General features: G+C 41.0%; 1 protein-coding gene across 3 annotated transcripts in view; it reads left to right on the forward strand.

Annotated features, from left to right (window-relative positions):
* Window positions 1-207: 207 nt before the first annotated feature.
* atp10d (ATPase phospholipid transporting 10D) overlaps window positions 208-21,659 on the forward strand; it is a 37,226-nt gene continuing 15,774 nt past the window's right edge. For 2 of the 3 annotated variants that reach the window (XM_034575462.1, XM_034575463.1), the window contains exons 1-8: window positions 208-529; window positions 7,165-7,538; window positions 12,030-12,224; window positions 17,377-17,581; window positions 19,092-19,177; window positions 20,360-20,466; window positions 21,216-21,347; window positions 21,490-21,602. In XM_034575462.1, the coding sequence (XP_034431353.1) occupies window positions 7,255-7,538; window positions 12,030-12,224; window positions 17,377-17,581; window positions 19,092-19,177; window positions 20,360-20,466; window positions 21,216-21,347; window positions 21,490-21,602 (1,122 nt within the window). In that variant the 5' untranslated portion in view covers window positions 208-529; window positions 7,165-7,254. Of the gene's footprint in view, window positions 530-7,164; window positions 7,556-12,029; window positions 12,225-17,376; window positions 17,582-19,091; window positions 19,178-20,359; window positions 20,467-21,215; window positions 21,348-21,489; window positions 21,603-21,659 lie in introns of those variants that run through there. The other variant, XM_034575464.1, reaches the window with a different exon arrangement.

A 21,659-nucleotide genomic window follows, 5' to 3' on the forward strand; every position in this document is an offset into this window, starting at 1 on the left:
GAGTTGGTACTAAATGTGTGTGGGAGCATCTTGTAAAATAACTGTTTGATCTTTGTCATCATATTTAGATTTATTGTATTGATTCATTGCTAATGCTAATATTAACTTAATATTTGCTCGGACGCTGAATTCAATTTTTAGACCTACAAAAAGTGACCTTGATCACGGTCATGGTTGCAGCATTCAGTTAACATAAATCACTTGGACGCCGAATTTACCACAAAGGCGCATCAATTGGAGACGTTGAGTTGACTTGAATGAAGTTGGTTTATTATTGTTAACACGGGAATAAACATTTAAAACTTGGTAAATTGTCGCTGGAGTTCGGTTGTGCGATGCTCTGCAGGCGAGCGGAACGCCTCTCCGCTCGAGCAGAATGTCACATCCTGGTTGTTGTGATGCGCAGCGACTGTTAGAGAGCCGCTCTCCCCGCCTCACTCATCTCCGTGCCCCGACAGACAGGGATGTCGTGACCGGAGCCGCTCGAACCGGACGTCAGAGGAGGAGACCGCGCATGGACATCGGCAGGGTGAGTGTTTGTCAGGGTGGATCCAGGCAGCGGGCGACCACCTCAATGATTTCTGTAATGGTGAACAACACAGAGGCGAACAGCAGCGTCCCACAGGAAGAACGTATCAACTGATCCTCCTGTAAACTGAAACTAAAGTACAGGTTACAAGTACAGGTTACAAGTAAAGATCACAAGTACAGATCACAAGTACAGGTGACAAGTACAGGTGACAAGTACAGATCACAACTACAGGTCACAATTACAGGTCACAAATACAGGTTACAAGTACAGGTTACAAGTAAAGATCACAAGTACAGGTCACAAGTACAGGTGACAAGTACAGATCACAAGTACAGGTCACAAGTACTGGTCACAAGTACAGATCACATGTAAAGATCACAAGTACCGGTCACAAGTACAGATCACAAGTACAGGTTACAAGTACAGGTCACAAGTACAGGTCACAAGTACAGGTTACAAGTACCGGTCACAAGTACAGGTTACAAGTACAGGTCACAAGTACAGATCACAAGTATAGGTCACACGTACAGGTCACAAGTACAGGTCACAAGTACAGATCACAAGTATAGGTCACACGTACAGGTCACACGTACAGATCACAAGTACAGGTCACACGTACAGGTCACAAGTACAGGTTCCAAGTACAGGTCACAAGTACAGATCACAAGTACAGGTCACACGTACAGGTGACAAGTACAGGTCACAAGTACAGATCACACGTACAGGTCACACGTACAGATCACAAGTACAGGTCACACGTACAGGTCACAAGTACAGGTTCCAAGTACAGGTCACAAGTACAGATCACAAGTACAGGTCACACGTACAGGTCACACGTACAGGTGACAAGTACAGGTCACAAGTACAGGTCACAAGTACAGATCACAAGTACAGATCACAAGTACAGGTCACACGTACAGGTGACAAGTACAGGTCACAAGTACAGATCACAAGTACAGGTCACACGTACAGGTCACAAGTACAGGTTACAAGTACAGGTCACAAGTACAGAAGCTCTTTTTGTGTGTGGACTTGTTTCGCCATGGAAGCGACAGATTAAAGCAGCACATTAGATCCCTCTGACATGGCTGAGGTGTCAAGCAACCACCTCAGAAGAAAGAGTGTAGATGTCATACCCAGAGGTCGTTCCCACACCTATTAGTGTTCTTTTCACCAAAAATAGAATCAAATCAAATCATCTTGAATTTGATTAATGGCACAAAAACAAAAATGCCACGACATCATGCCTGCCCAGCTTAGTATTCAGAATGCTGAATGAGAACATGCATATATTATTCATAGAAATGTAATCATTCATGTAAACATAAAACAAAATCTGGTACATATTCTTGCAGATTGTATTTAGCCTTATTCTGTGATGTAACTCACAGCTTAGATCAGCACATTAGATCCCTCTGAAATGCCTGAGGTGTTCAGAAACCACACCAGAAGAAAGGATGTAGATACCATAGCCAGAGGAGACATTCCACACCTATCAGTGTTCTTTTCACCAAAAACAAAATAAAATCATCCCGATCATCTTGATTTTGATGAATGGCATAAACATTAATCACACTACATCATGCATGCCCAGCAGAAAGCTGAATAAGAACATGTGTATATATTGTTCATCGAAATGTCATCAATTCATATAAACCTGTAAACAATCTGGTGCCTTGTCTTGCAGTTTGTACTTGGAATTATTCCAATGTCTAACTCAAACATTAGATCTGACTGACATGAGATGTTTACTAATCACAGCAGGAGTGTACAAATCATAACCAGAGGAGACAGCATGGTGACTGTCAATAAAAGTAGATGTTGAATGTTGCACTTTTTAAGGGAAATGGACCAAAAAATACATTTCTGTACAAGACTGACTGAAGTATTATGGGGAGAGAGGTTATAGCTAGAAAGATGAAAAGCTCAATCAGAAGGAGAGTGTTGTTGCTGTGGGGCTGCTAGAATCAGATATACAAATTGTCCCAAAGTGTCAGTTTGTCCTGAAGATCTGTCACAGAGCGAGTGCTGATCCACCGCAAAACATTTCCACTTTTCTCTCCAGCAATGAAATAGACAAAATATATACGACCCCTGCAGCTCATCCAGAATGCAGCAGCTCGACTGGTCTTTAACCTAAATTCACTCACACTACTCCGCTCCTCCGCTCCCCTCACTGGTTACCAGTGGCTGCCTGCATCCGTTTCAAAACACTAGTACTTGCTTACCGTGCTGTGAACGGATCGGGTCCAGTCTACATCCAGGACATGGTCAAACGTTACACCCCAGCCTGTCCACTCCACTCTGCATCTACCAATCAGCTTGTTGCTCCCTCACTGCGTGCTAAACAATCACGACTGTTTGCTGTCCTGGCTCCTAAATGGTGGAACGAGCTCCCCAACGATATATATATATATATATATATATATATACAGCGGGTAAAATAAGTATTGAACACGTTACCATTTTCCTCAGTAAATATATTTCTAAAGGTGCTATTGACATGACATTTTCACGAGATGTCGGTAACAACCCAAGTAATCCATACATACAAAGAAAACCAAACAAATAAGTTCAGAAATTAAGTTATGTGTAATAAAATGGAATGACACAGGGAAAAAGTATTGAACACGCTTACTGAAATTTATTTAATACTTGGTACAAAAGCCTTTGTTGGTAATGACAGCTTCAAGACGCCTCCTGTATGGAGAAACGAGTCCCATGCATTATTGCTCAGGTGTGATTTTGGCCCATTCTTCCACACAAGCCAATCTTGAAGGTTCCGTGGGCCTCTTCTATGAACTCTGATCTTTAGTTCTTTCCATAGATTTTCTATTGGATTCAAGTCAGGTGATTGGCTGGGCCATTCTAGCAGCTTTATTTTCTTTCTCTGAAACCAATTGAGAGTTTCCTTGGCTGAGTGTTTGGGATCGTTGTCTTGCTGAAATGTCCGCCCTCATTTCATCTTCATCATCCTGGTAGATGGCAGCAGATGTTTTATCAAGAATGTCTCGGTACATTTTTCCATTCATCCTTCCTTCAATTATATGAAGTTTGCCAGTGCCGTATGCTGAAGAACAGCCCCACACCATGATGTTCCCACCTCCAAACGTCACTGTTGGTGTGGTGTTTTCCGGGTGATGTGCAGTGCCATTCGACCTCCAAACATGGTGTGTATTATGGCATCCAAAGAGTTCAATTTTGGTCTCATCTGACCAGACTATATTCTCCCAGTATTTCACAGGCTTGTCTAAATGCTGTGCAGCAAACTTTAAACGAGCTTCAACATGCTTTTTCTTCAGCAATGGAGTCTTGCGTGGTGAGCGTGCATACAGGCCACGGCGGCTGAGTGCATTACTTATTGTTTTCTTTGAAACAATTGTACCTTTCCACTTCCGGATTATGGCCCCAACAGTGCTCACTGGAACATTCAGGAGTTTAGAAATCCCTCTGTAACCAATGCCATCAGTATGTTTTGCAACAATAAGGTTGCGGAGGTCTGGAGAGAGCTCTTTGCTTTGACCCATCATGAGATGTTTCTTGTGTGACACCTTGGTAACGAGACACCTTTTTATAGGCCATGCGTTGGGACTAAACCATCTGATATTAACTTGCACTGACAAGGGGCAGGATTGTACGGAAGCGTATTGCATTCACTTGAAAAAAGAAAAAAGGCTCTGTTTTTCTGAGATAGTTGTAATCTAGTATTTTGATGAAGTTACATTTTGCATGGACGTTTCGCATAGAGCCCTTGTTCAGCGTGCTGCATGTAACTGTTGCACTCTTAGACAGTCTTTGGTTTGGCAACGTTTCTTGTATTAGCGCCATGACGTATAGCGTCGCTTAAAACTGTCAGACTCTCCTTCTGTATGAATAACAGTGAACTACAAAAGACTAACAAACGAAATATTTGAATTATGGACAAAAATGAAAACTACATTTCCTTTATCTATCATATCCCCATAAAATTAATAATATGTACTATACATAATCATGTCGTACAGTATTTATAAAACGTTATTATATTGTTATGGTCGGCATTTCAGAGACAATTATCTCAGAAAAAGAGAGCTTTTTCTTTTCCAAGTGAATGCAATACGCTTCTGTAGGATTGCTTTCTAATAACTGATAGATTTCAACTGGTGTCTTGGCTTCCCATTCCTTTTTGCACCTCCCTTTCTTCTTGTGTTCAACACTTTTTCACTGTGTCATTCCATTTTATTACACATAACTTAATTTCTGAACTTATTCGTTTGGTTTTCTTTGTATGTATGGATTACTTGGGTTGTTACCGACATCTGGTGAAAATTTCATGTCAATAGCACCTTTAAAAATATATTTACTGAGAAAAATGGTGACGTGTTGAATACTTATTTTACCCGCTGTGTGTATATATATATATATATATATATATATTGCACTTACTGTATATATGGCACTTACATGTAGAACTTTGTAGTTTGGCTTTTTGAAGCTAATGCACTAACATGATTGTTGCTGTTCCCGGTTTGTACCCTCATGGTTGAATGCACTTATTGTAAGTTGCCCTGTCGCTTATGATATGTAATGTTATTGCAGTTCACTGGTCTAACCAGTCTGTTTAGCTTATGACCATATCGTTTAAAAAAGCTCTCAAACTTTATTATGAGGATCTAAATGTATAACTGCCAAAGGTTTTAACTATAAACATATTATTGAGTCAGACACAGTCTAAATATTTCCAGTCAGAACAACAAAGCTTCAGAGAGAGGCAGAGAGGGCAGTGGAGATCATGTGACCTGATGGGCTTCAGTCGTCTGGGTCTGTGCTGTAAACACCCAGCTTCTCCTTCAGCCTAAACACTGAGAATGATCATTATATCAGCACTGCCTATAAGAAGAGTTTTTAGTTATGCACAGTGTGCATTTTATGTCTCTTCATGCTATTTTATTGATGTAATTTTCAAACTGCTTACACTATTGGAAAGTCATTGTGAACATTGGTTATTTTTAGGAAGTGAAAGACTTATAAGAAAGAAGGATGCCTTGCAAAGGGCATGCTGGAATTTGGAAAATGTCACTTCCCCTAAATAAACACCACATTTAGTCAGATTGAATTCTGGGCAATCAGGAAAAACAAACAACTGCCTTTGACAAGTGGTTTTATGTGGCAAGCATCCAATCTTTAAGCTTGCAGACCTGTTTAGCACATGTGGTACAGAAACTGTTACAACTGTTTTTAGGAAGCAGATGGTGTGGGATTAACCCCTCAACTATCAGCATGTAAAACAGTGTGCTTGTGAAACGCAAATAAAGCAGAGATCTATATCTGTATGTGTGGGTTTAACAACAGTTTTCCTCATCAGCAGCAACCAAGCAGCAAAACTCCACCATTTCTTTTAAATTCTATATATTCGCTTTAACAGCATAAAAGAACATGACCCCTGCTGTAACTTCAGTTGTTATCGCTTTTCACTGTAAGTCATTGTCCCACCTGTGTGCTGAGAATGAAGTTTGGCAAGTTAGGCATGTCACAGATACCTGTGAGAGAGTTGTGTGCTTTCGTGCAGAGCCTCGGACCTGAGACCGGACCACACAAGATAGTAGACAGCTATTTTATTTGTACCTGAATTGTACATTTATACATGTCATATTATTCATAGTGAGCTCAGGCAATGAACCAGTCCTTAAAATTAGATCTGTGAAGAGACATTTCCTTTCTTTTGGCAGCTTTATCCCCTGTTCATGTGTCACTTGATCTGTTTGTTTATAAGCAAGATTAGGCAAAAACTACTGGACTGATTACCACAAAAAAAAAAGGTGGAATAATGTGTTGTGGGTCTTGGAAGAACCCATTCAATTTTGGTGTGTATCTGGATTTGGAGGGTGAATTCAGGATTTTTTTCCCCCTTTTATGAGAGATAAGGCGGGTGTGACTGAACTTAAATGGTAAATGGTCTGTATTTATATAGTTCTTTTCTTGTCTTAAATAACCACTAAAAGCGCTTTACAGTACAGTTTGCCATTCACCAGTTGCTGTAAAAACTCTAATTTATTTTTAGTAGTTTTTCCTTACTCTTGTTAAGGCTTAAGGGCAGAAGACAAATTGTGATTTGTGAATATGGGATATAAAAATAAAATTTGATTCACCAATTCAGGCAGCACTTTTTTCTATGAGGCACCATTTGTGGTTAAGCATCTTGCCCAAGGACACCTCGGCATGCAGATGGGGAAGATTGGGATCGAAACGCAGTCCTTCTGGTTGGAGGACGACCGCTCTGCCCCTCAGCCACAGCTGCAACTTTAAGGCGACTACTGGGCCTTGTCAGATTGTGTAATCTACATCCAAACTATCAGTAAATCATGGTGAAAGAATGTAATGTGATGATGTAATGAGATTCCAGTGTCCTTTTGACCTCATGCATGTATTTAACTCTGCATCTTGTGCCTCCACAGCATGAGTGCCTTCACTGTTGTCCTATTTTCTTGGGTTCCCTTGAGCCTTTGTTTTCCCCTCAAAGCTTCTCTCACATGTACTGTACCTGTAAAGACGTAGAAATATAAATGATCTTTAAAACTTGCAGACAGGTTGGATAATTACAACCTAGTGAGACCAATTACTATAATATATTGTTTGTGGTCTTGTCTCTGTAGGAATAGGACATTTTGTAATTCCACCGGGAAGCAGGAAGCAGCAGGCCACAGAGGAGGGGGCCCGGACACTCTCACAGCCCAGCTGCCTAGATGGAGCGGCTCCACTGGGTGCGGCATCGCTGTCGGACGCTATTGGGAGACTCAGGGGGGGGCTGGTACTCTTCCCCCGATGGCCTGCCCAACAAAAGCTTCCACGACGCCTATTGGTCTCCACATAGAGTCAGAGGGAAGCGAAGAAGTGTGTTTGCACGCCATGGGCCGCACCAACACGAGTATGAAACCTTCTCCAAAAGCTACAAGGGCAATGCCATCCGCACTACCAAGTACAGACTTTTGACCTTCATCCCCATGAACCTTTTCCAGCAGTTCCACAGGTCAGATCATGACTTTGGCAAGTAACTGAAAATAACAAAATGACATAATTTCTGTGCTTTTTTCAATCATAATGGTGTCAATAGAATGATAATCTTTGCTCAACCTGTTCTCAGGACTTTATGTCAGCAAAGTGGATGGAGTGACCCAATGAGCGAATGGTTAGGGCGTATCCCACATGGGCCCTTAGTCTTGATCAGCAGGTCTCTGGTTTGACTCCCAGGTGGCCTCACCATACAGGCTACTGCATGTCTGTCACACCCTCAATCCCAGGAAGGTTCTTACCTTGTGAGCGACTAGGATTTTAGTGAGTTGGCCCCTACTTTGTATGAACTGGAAACCCCTGTTCCGCATAAGGATGGGAAATTACATCAACCAATCAATGTGACAAATGCTGCTTAGGATGAGGTAACCCCAGGTTTGTCTTTCCAAAGCAGAACAAATGCTGAGAATTATACCTGCTTGGAGGCTGGAGCAGGAGTTAGGCCCTGGCTGGACATGGTGTGACCCACCCCTCCTGCTCTGCCTGTAAGGACAGCAACTGATGCGCCTCCAGTTCCTTATTTATGGATTTTCACCTCTGTGTTGTTTTCCCTCCAGAAAGCACACAGTTCTCTGAAACCTGTTAAGCAGAACAGAGAGCAAACAGAAAAGCTGTCTAGAGAGATGGAACATCAGTAAAAGGCTCATATGTTGCCCTAGTGAGATCCTTCAAAACAAGATGCAAGTCACACCCTGGTGCTCATGAGGCACGGCCTGGACACACGTGACAGGCTCCCTGGTGATTTCTATGCTTCACGGCAGAGGTGCTGTGTGTTCTCAGCAACACATTGTGGTGTAACGATGGCAAACGATTCCTTACAGCAACATTGGCCAGGTTCAGACCTGGTATTACATTCATCCTGAGTGATCGGGCCATAAGTGGACAGGTCTAAGTACCTCAGAGGAGGTGGTCTAAGACGCATTTAGCTTTTTTCTTTTCAGCAGTGTGAACACAATTGTGTCATGGGCCACATATGAAGGACCTTGAATGCCCCTTAGGCTACATACTACATTTTGGTTTGAAGGCGCGTCAACTCCGCTATGGATGCGCCTGGTGTCCGCTGCAGAGTTTTAGAGCTGCTAAATCTGAGGTGTTTGAAAACACTGCTGGCCCCATTATAGTTTGAAAACTTCTGGCGCTGCATTTTATTCTGGAATGGCAGAAACTGAGATGTTTGTAAGCGATGATGTAGACACTCTTGCTTGTTGGGTCTTTGAGTCTTTGCTGATTTGTCAGCCTTTCTGTCCTCTTTTCCCTCTTATGGCTTCCAGTGATGCATCTGTTGTAATAATTATCTTTTGGCTGGAACTTTCCCCAGTTGTGTTCCTTTGATAAAGAATTCCCTGGGGGTGATGACTTGAATGGTTGATTAGAGGAGTAAATCAATCTTGTACCTGGACCTTGTCTCTGATGCAAGAAAGGAAAAAAGAATGCGTCTGATGTTAAAGGGATAGTTCATCCAAAAATTTTAATTCAATCATTATGTACTCATCCCTATGCCGATGGGGGGGTGGGTGAAGTGTTTGAGTCCACAAAACCCTTCTGGAGTTTTAGGGGTAAACTTTGTTAGAGCAGAATCCAATACAATTGAAGTCAATGGTGAGTCCTTCTTCAGACGTAATAAAACAAGGTCATCCAAGTGTCCACAAGCCCCGACATTCATATTCAACTCAAAACGAGGTCATTTACACCCTGTTTTAAAGGTTCAGTGTGTAGAGTTTAGTGACATCTAGTGGTGAAGTTGCATGCTGCAGCTGAATACCCCTCACCTCACCCTCCCCTTCCAAACATGAAAGAGAACCTGTGGTAACCTTCAGTTGTCATAGAAAGTGAAAACACTAGGACTATTTTGTATTCGATTTCTGCCAATAGACCCCTTTCACCTAAATCTTACCCACTGGACCTTTAAGCCGAAATGTCCACTGATATCTTCCAACGAGGTGCATTCAGGGACAGTCGGAAATGCTAACGTCCGCTAGCTTAGCCACTTCTGGTGGACTTTTAGGCTTAAACACGGTGGAAATTACCTCGTTTCGAGTCGAATATGAATGTCGGGCCTTGCAGACACTTGGATGACACCAAACGAGCAATATGGAGGCATGCTATGTTTTTGCTGTTGTTTTATTACGTCTATAGATAGGTCACTAATGTCTTCAATTGTATTGGATTCGGCTGCGACACTGTTTTCCCCTGAAACTCCAGCAGTGTTTTTTGGACTCAAACACTTCACCCCCCCATCGGCATAGGGGTGAGTAGATAATGAGTGAATTTTCATTTCTGTGTGAACTATCCCTTTAAGCACGCTTTTCTTTTATGCTAAGTTCTGCCTACTGAGGTCATAGGCCTGACTTTGTTTACCGTAGGTCTCGAGTACAGGCAGAATGAAGGTTTTGATTCCAAGTGGAATCAGAGATCACATGGTATCTGGTATCATGAGTCTGTCTCTCTTTTACAAAGAGATCACCCGGGTAATTATGCTGCATTTTCATCAGCAGATCACTGGAAAAACTGTGACATCATTAGTGCAGTAACCTCTTCACTGAGTCAGACTGAGGGAGGAGTTCTAACTGTAAAGTAATGAAGAGTAATGAGGTATTTTTATGGGTCATCAGAATCCTTTTTCTGTTTAAGTCCATTTGCTCTCAGGTTTTAAATGAGAGCTTCTAGCAAACCTCATGTCCTCTGTGACAGAAACAAACAGACTTACTTTGTCTCGTGATGTGCATCAAATAGTAATAATAGTTTGTTCATCAACATGTAATAGTTCCCACAGTATTACACTTAGCCTTAGTTTAAATATTTGGTAATGATTTATTTTCTATGAATGTTCCTCCTCACTGAATAGAAAATTGCTGTTCCCAATTTTCCCCACAGATAATAGTGTTTGATCAAATATAGTAAGCAATTTGCTCATGGTTGGAATAATGTTGCTTGTACTTAAGAACTCCGCCTCTTTCATATAAAGACACTCGTAGCTGGATCAGTAAACCCAGAGATAACCGGCTTCATGATACCACCCAGACTCACCAGTGTAAGGGAGAGTCCGAAGAAGTTGACCGTGCTCTGCTTGGGGTAAAAAGTGTAATTCAGTTCATTAAAACCAGCCACAAACTTTAAGAAACATGAGAATAGTACTTGTATTTCATGGTATAAAAACAATGATACTTATAATAAAGTTAATTTAACAGTAAAATGTGACAGTCAGTTATAAGTAGAAAAGCTGTAGAAACATAAGGAATGATTGGCAATCATATTAAAGTAAGGCTAACTGTGAGAAAGATTTTATTGTCCTTTTGAAGAACACTGATATTTCTTGTATTATGACATTTCCTAGTTTATGATCAAATGAATAACATATTCAGAATTTGTGATATTAATAGCTAAAAGTAAAGTTTAAAGTTAAAACACTAAGTTATGGTTTTATCGGCATTGGTTGTTAAGCAGGATTAAGCACAAAAACTACTCAACCGATCAACATGAATTTTGTAGAGGGGTGTGGCAGATCGGGCGGTGGACCTGCGAGATTTCACAGAGAATAATTCATGGATATTGATGAAAGAATTCTGGCAAGTTCTGGGGTCTGATTTTTATGAGTGTGTGATTTTGTGCACATTGAATCTCGTGAATTTAGTTTGGCCTTGGCTCAGGTATTGAGTCTACTGAGTGCCATTCGAGTTTTTAAATTTACTTTTGAAGTAGGTACATACTTTGGGACTGATGTGATGCATGGCTGATGATCTCAGACTGCATTACATTCAATTGGAACCACGCACTAAAATACTGTAGCATGTGTCAGATGATGAAGTTTAAACATAAGGCAGCAGGGGGCTTACTCACAGTTGCTGTTGACAAAAACTTTCAATCAGTAAAAAACAAAAAAATAACAAAAAGAAATAGTGCTGACGTAATAATATGATTTCAGTCACTTATTTCCATCCCCTCTTCTGTTCATGCAGATAGTTTATTTTATTTTGGAGACATCTCGCTCTGAAACTCTGTTTCCACCTTAATACAATAGAGGTGGATTGGCTCCTGGATTGAAAGAAACCCGTATTCAATTAAACAATAACAATGTCCTTAGATAACTTTCAGACCTCCCATTTTATGAAAACTACTTTTTAATAATGTCTGTTGACTGTATGCTCTGTGTATTTTTCTCATTTGAATGAAGCCTTACAGGGCTGTTTACCATCCTCCAGAGTCTTTTTCAGATTGAACGCACCCACTGTTCATACATATTTAATAAATTAGGTTGTGTTTGCATTCTTTTCGGTCCCAATGTTTTGGTCTTAAAAGTCTGTGTCATTTCAATAGAAAGTGCTGGTTCAGTTTATTAATCTTATGTCGGTTTCTAAAGGTCAGAACTATCATTTAAATCTGTTTACAGCTGTTTATTGGACGTGTTGTACTTGCTTCATAATAACTGGCTGCTCTGGTCTTTCCTTTGCAGGGCTGCCAACCTCTACTTCCTGTTCCTGGCGTTGTTGAACTGGGTGCCAGCGGTTGAGGCCTTTCAGAAGGAAATTACCATGATTCCTCTGCTGGTGGTTCTCGCCGTCATCGCCATCAAAGATGCACTGGAAGACTACAGACGCTATTTGTTCGACAAGAAGGTCAACAACAATGTTGCACGGGTATTCTGTGGGTGAGTGAACCCCTGTCGGCCTAAGTGGCTAATGCCAGTGACAGCTGTTTATGAAATTTATTCATGGCTGTAACTGGGTTGTCAAAATGACAATGTGCACAACACAGGTGGATGGAAACCCCTTGTAAACAAGTTTGAAAGAATCATGATAATTAAGTCAGCCAACTCATGCAGAATGGGTTGTTTGTAAACGTACATGTATAATGTACAGCAGTAGGGAGGGAGTGGAGTGAGTTACTTTTGTAACAGCGCCCTCTGCTGCCAAACGTGGTGATTCATTCTGTTGGTCCTTGTGTCTTAGTGATAACATGTTAAGGACAAACATAGTCTATCAATGTGTTGAGCTCTGACTGCATAGTCCACCACAACTGAGTGGTGGATATTACCCATGATCCCCAGCTTCCTGAACCAGAAGAGCTGCAGCTAAAGTGCAGCCTGTTAAAATTCTTCATATTCAAAAAATGTCCTCGCTGAATATTCAGGATCAACATTGATTTTAAATCACTTCCACCCTTTTTTAACTGATCTACAGTTCAGCATTTCTGATGAACTTGCAGGTCCTGATTCCAACAATTGGCATTGGCTTAGTGTTGCTTTAAGTTGAGGCTTTTAGATTTACCAGTTTAGTGACCACATTAATAACTGGTGTAGAATAGGTTTAGAAATGTAGCATTGCATCATTTTGTTGAACATTTGTACGAGTACAATGTTGTTAACTGTCTCTTGATATGCTTTTTATTTCCGTGTTTTTATATTTGGCACTTATTACTATTGAGAAACCCAGAATTTACCAAAAGAAGCCGCAGTGTATGAGTGATGTATCATAGGGAAAGTGCTGCACATAGATGAACTGTATTGGAGTGTGTGTGATCGGTGAATGGAAAACTGAATAGTAAATCACTTTGAATGGTCATCAAGACAATAAAAGCATTTAATAAATACAGACCATGTACAGTAGTTACACAACAGAGTCCATGGTGACACCATGTTGTAGAAATCTTGGTCTTTGTCAGTAACCTCGGATATGATGACCTCTAGTGGCCGGATTTATGCAGGGGACAGCAGCTTCTTGTTCACACTTGGTCATGATGGACTATTGAGTCTAGACTGATATATAGATAAAATAAAGTTTAAATTGCACACTTTAACATTTTGTTGAGACTGCAACAATCTCAACCTCTGCACAAGATCTGTGGAGCTCCTCAGTTAAACAAAGACATACATGTGGGTCATTTCAGGCAAATGAAAATAGTGCATACCTCTATAGGCCCCACAGTCCCCTTATAAAACCACATTTGAATTCACTAGGTGCAGATTTTTATTATGATCTGCACCAAATTGCACACATTAATAAATATCAGCCCCCTTAACATGCCTGATTTTGAAAACATCAAGATCCATGTTTGAGAAAGTGAGAAAAAACTATCATGGACCCACTGATCTGCAACACAAAGGTTATGGGTTCTTTCTTACGTCATATCCCGCTCCTCAATAAAATGTCATGGAAATCGGTTCGTGTCCCACTAATTTGCAATAGAAAAATATATTTTGAAAGAAAGATAATAAACATTTATTTTAAATGAATGAATCTATCCACAAAGTTACAACATGTTAATATGTAACATATCTGTAGAGCATTCACTGGCCACATGTTTTACACTAATCCTAATGTGTGACATGAGAAATGTTTTTTCCTCCAAAATACATTTAGCAAAAACCATTTAGTGTTGAATATACTCTATTATATGAGTGAGGGTTGGTTTCTAGGCTTGTCCTCCTGGGGGGGCGGAGTATCCCTCTGCCCCCTCCACCTCCTGTGACTTACCAGAACAGTCTGCTGCTGTACCTGGGTGTGTTTCTGCCAGTAATGTTGACTGTTGGAAAATCCCTCATTTCAGTTCTTTGAAAGTTCAACGATACAGTGACGCAAGACGAGCATTTAAAACTGAAAGTAGGAATCAATGAGAACAGGAATAGAACAGTAATGGACACTCATTATGAATATCGTTTTCCATTTGTGCTGATAGGTTCCCCTACATCCTTCACACAGGAGCCTTAATGGACAGCTCAGTGTGTAGGTTGTGTGTATAACAGGTGAGAGGTTCAAGAGAGATTTTCTACCACTGCTGTCATGAAAATGGATGTTGTGGTTTCAAGTTTTATTTGTCATGTGCAATTTAACACCGGATCAACAGTACGATGAAAAGGTGTTGGACGATGAGGAAACAAGTCAGCTCAGCTGTGCAATAATTAAATTAAAGGAAAAGCAAGGTAGAAAGGGCTTAATATAAGAAAGTCAAATACAACACAACAATGAAAAGTATATACATTCAAAGGTGCAGTGTATTGAAAATGTGGTGACAACTTTAACTGTGTGGGATCTGTATGTATAAGTTGTTGCACATTATCCAGAGGTGAGTTGAGGGGAAAAGAAGGAAGTTAAACAGATGTGCAGAGGTTGTTGGATATGAAATGACTACTCGTTTCGAACCCTGATGGCCTGGTGACAGAAGCTGTTCTCATAAGACCTTTGAGTCTGGTGGTGCGTGCAGCCCTGCTCCTGTAGCGTCAGATGGTACCAGAGAGAACAGTGTGCGCGCTGGATGGCTGTGGTCCTTGGTTATACTCGGTTATGCTGGTTCATGTTGGTGTCGTTGGTGCAGGGATCGAGTTGGAGGCTTTCTCTGTTTTAAGTCACTGCCTCAGTAAAACAATATCAACACGAAGAATCTCTGCTGTTAAGGGATGTGTGAGTCTGTCCACTGAGATGGTCGCCAAGGAAATCAACGACGGCACACTCCCTGCTGCCGCTCAGACGCTCCTCTCTTGTATATCTTGTTACACAATCTGTCTTTGTGTCAGCTGTAAAACTTGCACCTTGAGTTTGTTTACAGCCCATAAGAGGAGTGCAGGTGCGCTCCGTCCGCGGTAGTTAGCTATCCACGCAGCACTTACACTTCCCACTTTGCCTGGACAGGGTGAAAGGACTCCACATCAGAATGGTCAGTTAGAAGACAGGACAGCATGAACCCGGAAGAAAAACACAAAACAATCTGGAGAACAAGTGCAGGCAGGTGAGGCTTCTAAAGCGGAGACATACAGCAGCGGGCGGACCAGGAGCGGAGGACTCATGTATAGCTGGGAGCTTTCGTCCCATCGTCACTCTACCAAGGAGCGCCTCCGGAAAAAGAGGACAGTGGTACCTTCCTGTACAGACAATGAGGAATTGGGTAAACTCCTGAAGCTGTATAAAAGCAACAAGATTCGCACCAGAAAGTATTCGCTCCTTTCATTCCTGCCCAAGAATCTGTTTGAGCAGCTCCATCGCTTTGCCAATGTTTACTTCATCTTACTTGCTGCGCTCAACTTTGTTCCTGTGGTGGAGGCCTTCCAGCCAGAGATCGCTCTGGCCCCGGTCCTACTGGTGTTGTCAGTGACGGCCGCCAAAGACGTTTGGGAAGACTACCGCAGGTTTAAATCCGATCATTTGATCAACAGGCTTCTCTGCCGTGTTTACAGCAGGTAGGTCTGATGACGCAGCGTATTCTTCGGGGGAATATTCTACTTGACCTAATCTTTTTTTTATTAGTGTCATGAAAGAGTTTTTTTTCTTCCTGGTTCTAATGTTTCTGGTTCTAATGTTTCTTTGTTTTCTTTGGCACAATAGTATTGTTGGCAGAAATTAGAATCAGTGAAAAATGGACTCAGTAGAACACACACAGTTCATTTAAAGATTCATGAATTACCCTGTGAAACTGGTGAAAGTGTCACTATCTCGCAATGTTCTAGAAAGTGAGAAAGAAAATCCTGGACCCATTCAATCAGATCTCCCCCCCCAAATTGAATGGGTTCTTTCTTGGTTCGTGTCCCACTCTTCCACCAAGGTTTGTGGAAATCTGTTCAGTAGTTTTTTTGTGTAATCCTGCTGACGAACAAACCAACCAACAGACGGGTGCAAAAACATGACCTCTTAAGGCGGAGGTAAAAATATCATAACTAATGTCCTTCTGTTACTGTTTTAATAAGTATGGTAGATTTGGGGAAGAAATTTAGTGAGTGAATTTGAGCCCAAACAGCAAATAGCACTGCAATTTAAAGCTCAAGCTCAAAAACTTGAATGAATAAATAAAAAGTCAGTTACAAAAAGCAGACTATACATAAACTCGATTTTTGCCTACAACAAAATGAAGTTATACAGAAAAGGACTTTCAGTTTATCTATTATATTTTGCTAAAATAAAATTTCAATACCTGCTTATTTGTTCAAACTCTGCTCCTTTTCCTCGATTGTCTGGGACGGTGCATACTCTCTTGTTGAGGATCTATATTCAACACATTACTTATTTAAAAAGCTTGATTCTTATCTTGCAGAACATTATAAATAAAGCCTGTTTCTAGATTACTTTTACTCTCACACTGGTCGTAAACCGCCTGGTTTGCACAACACACCTTCTAACACCGCCACCATTATTGCTGTGCTTTATTTGGATGCACTTTTTTTATTTTTATTCCGACAGTGGAGTAGTTTATCACAGATGAGTTCATGACAAATATGATTTACAGTAATTCCTCTCACCTGCTGTATTGATGTCATTACCTGGAAAGGGTTATGGACTGTGAGAAGAATGATTAACCCCAGTTTATTTGCTCACTGTGTGAATTATACCTGTTGCCCAAAGGCGTGTTTTGTCTCTGAACCTTTAAGAATATTACAGATTCTGTTTCTATGTAAAATACAAGGAGCGTTCAGTTCGAATCTACAGTAGAGAGTACGTACAATATACAATACAGATTTTTTTCGAAGACAAGTACAGTTTCCATTCTAATACCTAATTACATACACAAATAAAAAAGTTTTTCTCATTCCATTAAACGTGGCATCTATTGCACTTCTGTCCTGGGAGAGGGATCCCTCACATGTGGCTTTCTCTGAGGTTTCTACCTTCTTTTTACCCTGTTAAAAGGGTTTTTTAGTAGTTTTTCCTTACTCTTGTTGAGGGTTAAGGGCAGAGGATGTCACACCTTGTTAAAGCCCTATGAGACAAATTGTGATTTGTGAATAAGGGCTATACAAAGAAAATTTGATTGATTGATTCCACTGCAGTGATTTGAATCCCTTTGTCTCTTTTATCTCTGCTCTCCTTGTCTTCTAGCAACCAGAAAGCCTACAATGACCAGTGCTGGAAGGATGTGCGAGTGGGAGACTTTGTGCGTCTGTCCTGTAATGAAATCATCCCTGCTGACATGCTGCTGCTGTATTCCTCTGACCCCCGTGGGGTCTGCTACATTGAGACCGCCAACCTGGACGGAGAGACCAACCTGAAACAGAGACAGGTGGTGTCAGACCTCCCACTGCAGGTACAGTAACATGAGATGGTTTCATATGTGCAAGATGTGTGTGCTATGTTTTCATTACATGTTGCATTGTTTTACTTCATTACCTTGAGAGAGAGTACAATGTTTCTTTAAATGCAATTCCTGGAGCCTTACTTTATAACAACCTTTTTGGATATCCTATTAATGGTAAATAACAATTTACCCCTGTTCTACAACCAATCTAATATATATATATACAAATATTGATTTTTATATATATATATACAAATATTGATTTATATCCTGAGAACCAGAGATAGCATCTTTTTACACCCCCCTTTTTTCTGCACTGTGAAAATCTGGCACCTTACCCACAATGCAACTTAAACACTGCAGTTGGGTTCCAGACCTTTGGTATGATTATTGCATTGTACTTTTTTTAATTTGACAGCCAGGTGTTGACTACACACATTCATTGATATGTTTAATATTTCAATATGTATTGCACTGAATTATGAGGCCATTATACAGAATAACTTTCCAGCCCTTTGCTGGAGGGAATCTCTATCTGGACCTCTCTGAATTTGAATTGACTACCCCTGCTCTATGTCCTCTACCTTGGTGAAGGAAAACATTTTGTGATCAAATATCTACAAGTCAGAGGCTTGTGTGAACACACTGTACGTGCTGCTTCATGTTAAAGCTCGAATGGTTTAAACCACGTCACATGAACACATTGTATTGCTCCCACAGTCTGTCACTGCTGTCGGGATATTTGTTTTTCTCATGATCTCGACTCTGGGATCATGTTTGATGCCAGACTTTGTGGTCGTCGTGTTATTTTACACCACATTATACACCTCATTTACATTTATAGCAAAAATATGACTCATTTGAATATAGGTCTGTGTTAGGGTGAGTTACCCGGTGCAGCTGTATTACATGTGTGTTCTATACGAAAGGACTATTTAATCACTAACTGCCTTATTGAAATTAATGACAGGTAAATGGCACACTACTCATGTAACGCACTTATTGTGCCCCCCCCCAATAGACACAATGTACACAGTCCCAATATGAGGGCGGTGGTTTTATTCCCCCGCTCTCTTCTGCTACTTGCATCCACAAAATCATAAAAACTGGTATCGGCTAAGCTAGTGACAATAACATCAGACTCATTCAGTGGGTGACGGCTGGCAGCCTGTCCAGTATGTTTTATTTCAGCTTTATTGGCTGCTGTAAAATATCTCTGTAAAAACTAATAGCCAGTAAAAAGATGAGGGGCAATAGAAGACATCCAATGTTTTGTGCGTCTAGTTCTCCTTCTGATATATAAAATGTGTTGTATTTGTATCTGTTTTTCCATATGAGATTTTATCTGCAGGTTTGATTGAATTTGTTGTGTGTGTGTGTGTGTGTGTGTGTGTGTGTGTGTGTGTGTGTGTGTGTGTGTGTGTGTGTGTGTGTGTGTGTGTGTGTGTGTGTGTGTGTGTGTGTGTGTGTGTGTGTGTGTGTGTGTGTGTGTGTGTGTGTGTGTGTGTGTTTTTTCCAGGGAGTAGAGTTCACCCCCGAGAGCTTCCACAGCCGGATCGAGTGTGAGAACCCCAACAATGACCTCAGCAGGTTCAGAGGCTACATGTGAGTTTCTTTTCAACATCGACACCGAACATTCACATCTGTCTGCGCATATATATATGTGACTTTGGTCATTAACAGTGTATTTTAACTAATTCAAATGTTCTTGAATTAAACAGTGTAGGTTTGGAAAACTTTCAGCAGGCTAATAACATCAAGAAAAGCTAACTAGAGCCAGGAGTTGGCAAAGATGGAGTTCAATCCATAAAGCGAGTGTGGAGTGGTTCCACTGTCCCCTGTTGTAAAAACCTCGGTCTGGCCAGCATGTGCCTTTTGTTTTGAAAGTAGTGAAAAACAACACACAGATGTTTGCAGGATGCATAGGGGTGAGGTAATTATCTTCATAAATGACACAATACAAATACAATGAAAATACCTGTTAAGGAGGATGATAGACAATCAGGATCGGCTTTGAATCCTTTCTGATCACATAATTCTCTCCATCTGCGGAATGCTCGACCAAGGTTGACTCACATTCTAGCTCGTACTTAATCACTAGCCCTCTTAGCTTCTCTGTGTTCTTTAGTCCTTTCTCTCCTTTTCGCTTTGATCTTGCCCCATCACCAGCCATGACATCGAAATGCAAAGTCAAAAACAACAAGTCTGCTTCAGCTTCCTTTCTACCGTCTAGCAGGCTACTCGCTGTGAACGTTTTTTGGAAATGTCAACATAGGCTTTTCCGGCCTGAATCAAAAAACGATTTTCTCCCTGATCGTCTCCTTTTAATGTTGTAGGTCATAAAGAGGCAGCAATAAAATGAGAACCTTTCAACACCAGTTAGAAACTACATTTAAACAACAGACCTGCTCACAAGAAACATAATGTAAACCAACTCAACTGTGAAGCCTGCTTTGCATAAAGTGATCTTAGCAGATTTATGATAAAGAACTGTTATTTGCATTCTTTACATTCACATGTTCCTTCACCTACACTCCTCAAGGCCAAACCAATTACAACCCACTACTGCGTAATATTCTCATCATGAAGCAACTATTCATAAAGTCAAACTTCTGATCGTGTGCTCAGTTACAATTCACTATTTTATTTAAACTTATGCAGTCGACCACTTTGATGTTATATCTCTTGAATCCTCTTTACATCCCGATTTTGATGAAGAAAAGATGAGTTCTGGCAACAGTTCTTGAGTTCTTGTTTGTGTGTATGTGTGTGTGTGTTTTTCCACAGGGAGCATTCCAGTGGGGTTCGTGTTGGCCTCCATAACAGCAACCTCCTGTTGAGGAGCTGCACCATCCGCAACACTGAGACGGTGGTGGGCATTGTGGTCTATGCCGGTAAGCGAACAGCGTCACTTACAACCAATCAGCACACCACATTGGTCTCATCGGTCGCATATTTCAAAGATAGTGTTTGTTTTTTGTATGTAAAATCATGCAGGTGTCCTATTAAATCAACACAATGTAATGGACTGCATTATTGTCTGAACGACCAGTCTATGTGCCTTGCAGTACAGTTGACACCGACACACCAAAACATACAGCACTTGTTTATCTAGTGGACTCGGCCAAGGCCCTATCTCGTTCTGTTAAAGAAATTTAAAAGAAAATTCCCTTTTCTGAAATGTAAAAGGATTCTTCCCTGACCCATAACACATCCCCCCCCCCAGTATCATGGAAATCCAGTCAGGAGTTTTTATGTCATGTTGTGAAATAACAGAAAAACCAACAAAAACCAATGAAAACATAACATCCATGGTATAATCTGCTTCCTCATCCTGATGCTAGAATTACTCAGTCATTTTGATTGGTTCCCCAAATGAAGTTGATTGGCAGCTTTCACACCTAAACAATCTTAACCAGATGGGTTAAAGCACCAGTCTAAGCAAACAGGCTAAGTTTAATAAACACCAATTAAGAATAGAGCATGATTCGAACTCACTAAGGTGGAAAATGTAAATGAAAATGTAATAAATTGACTCAAGCATAAAACTACGAACATAATGAAACACTAAACTACTGAAGCTTTTTAATTGTCAGTTTTGCTCACAGCACAGTACACGTGTTTCTGTCACTGTGGGACTTAGGTCATGAGACCAAAGCCATGATGAACAACAGTGGGCCGAGGTACAAGCGCAGCCAGCTGGAGAAGCGTCTGAACACAGATGTCCTGTGGTGCGTGGTCCTGCTCATCATCATGTGTCTGACGTCTGCTGTAGGTGTGTACCGACACTGACTGACGAAACACAACTGTGGACAGCAACAATAATACCTCAGTGTATTCCAGAGACTCACCCGTGTCCAGCTTCAACCTCCTGTGTTCAGAGTGATGAGCTGCTCCGGTGTCTTGGTTTGTTTCAGGTCACGGCCTCTGGCTGAGGAACCTGAAGGACCCCGTCTTTGGGGTTAATATGGACACGTCTCCTGCCTTGGCTGGATTCTATGTCTTCTGGACTATGATCATTGTGCTCCAGGTATAATGTTAAACGTTTCTTCTTGCACTTTTATTAACATCTCTTAGAAGCTGCAGT

The sequence above is a fragment of the Hippoglossus hippoglossus genome, chromosome 22, assembly GCF_009819705.1.
Source record: "Hippoglossus hippoglossus isolate fHipHip1 chromosome 22, fHipHip1.pri, whole genome shotgun sequence".
Taxonomy (NCBI): Eukaryota; Metazoa; Chordata; class Actinopteri; order Pleuronectiformes; family Pleuronectidae; genus Hippoglossus; species Hippoglossus hippoglossus.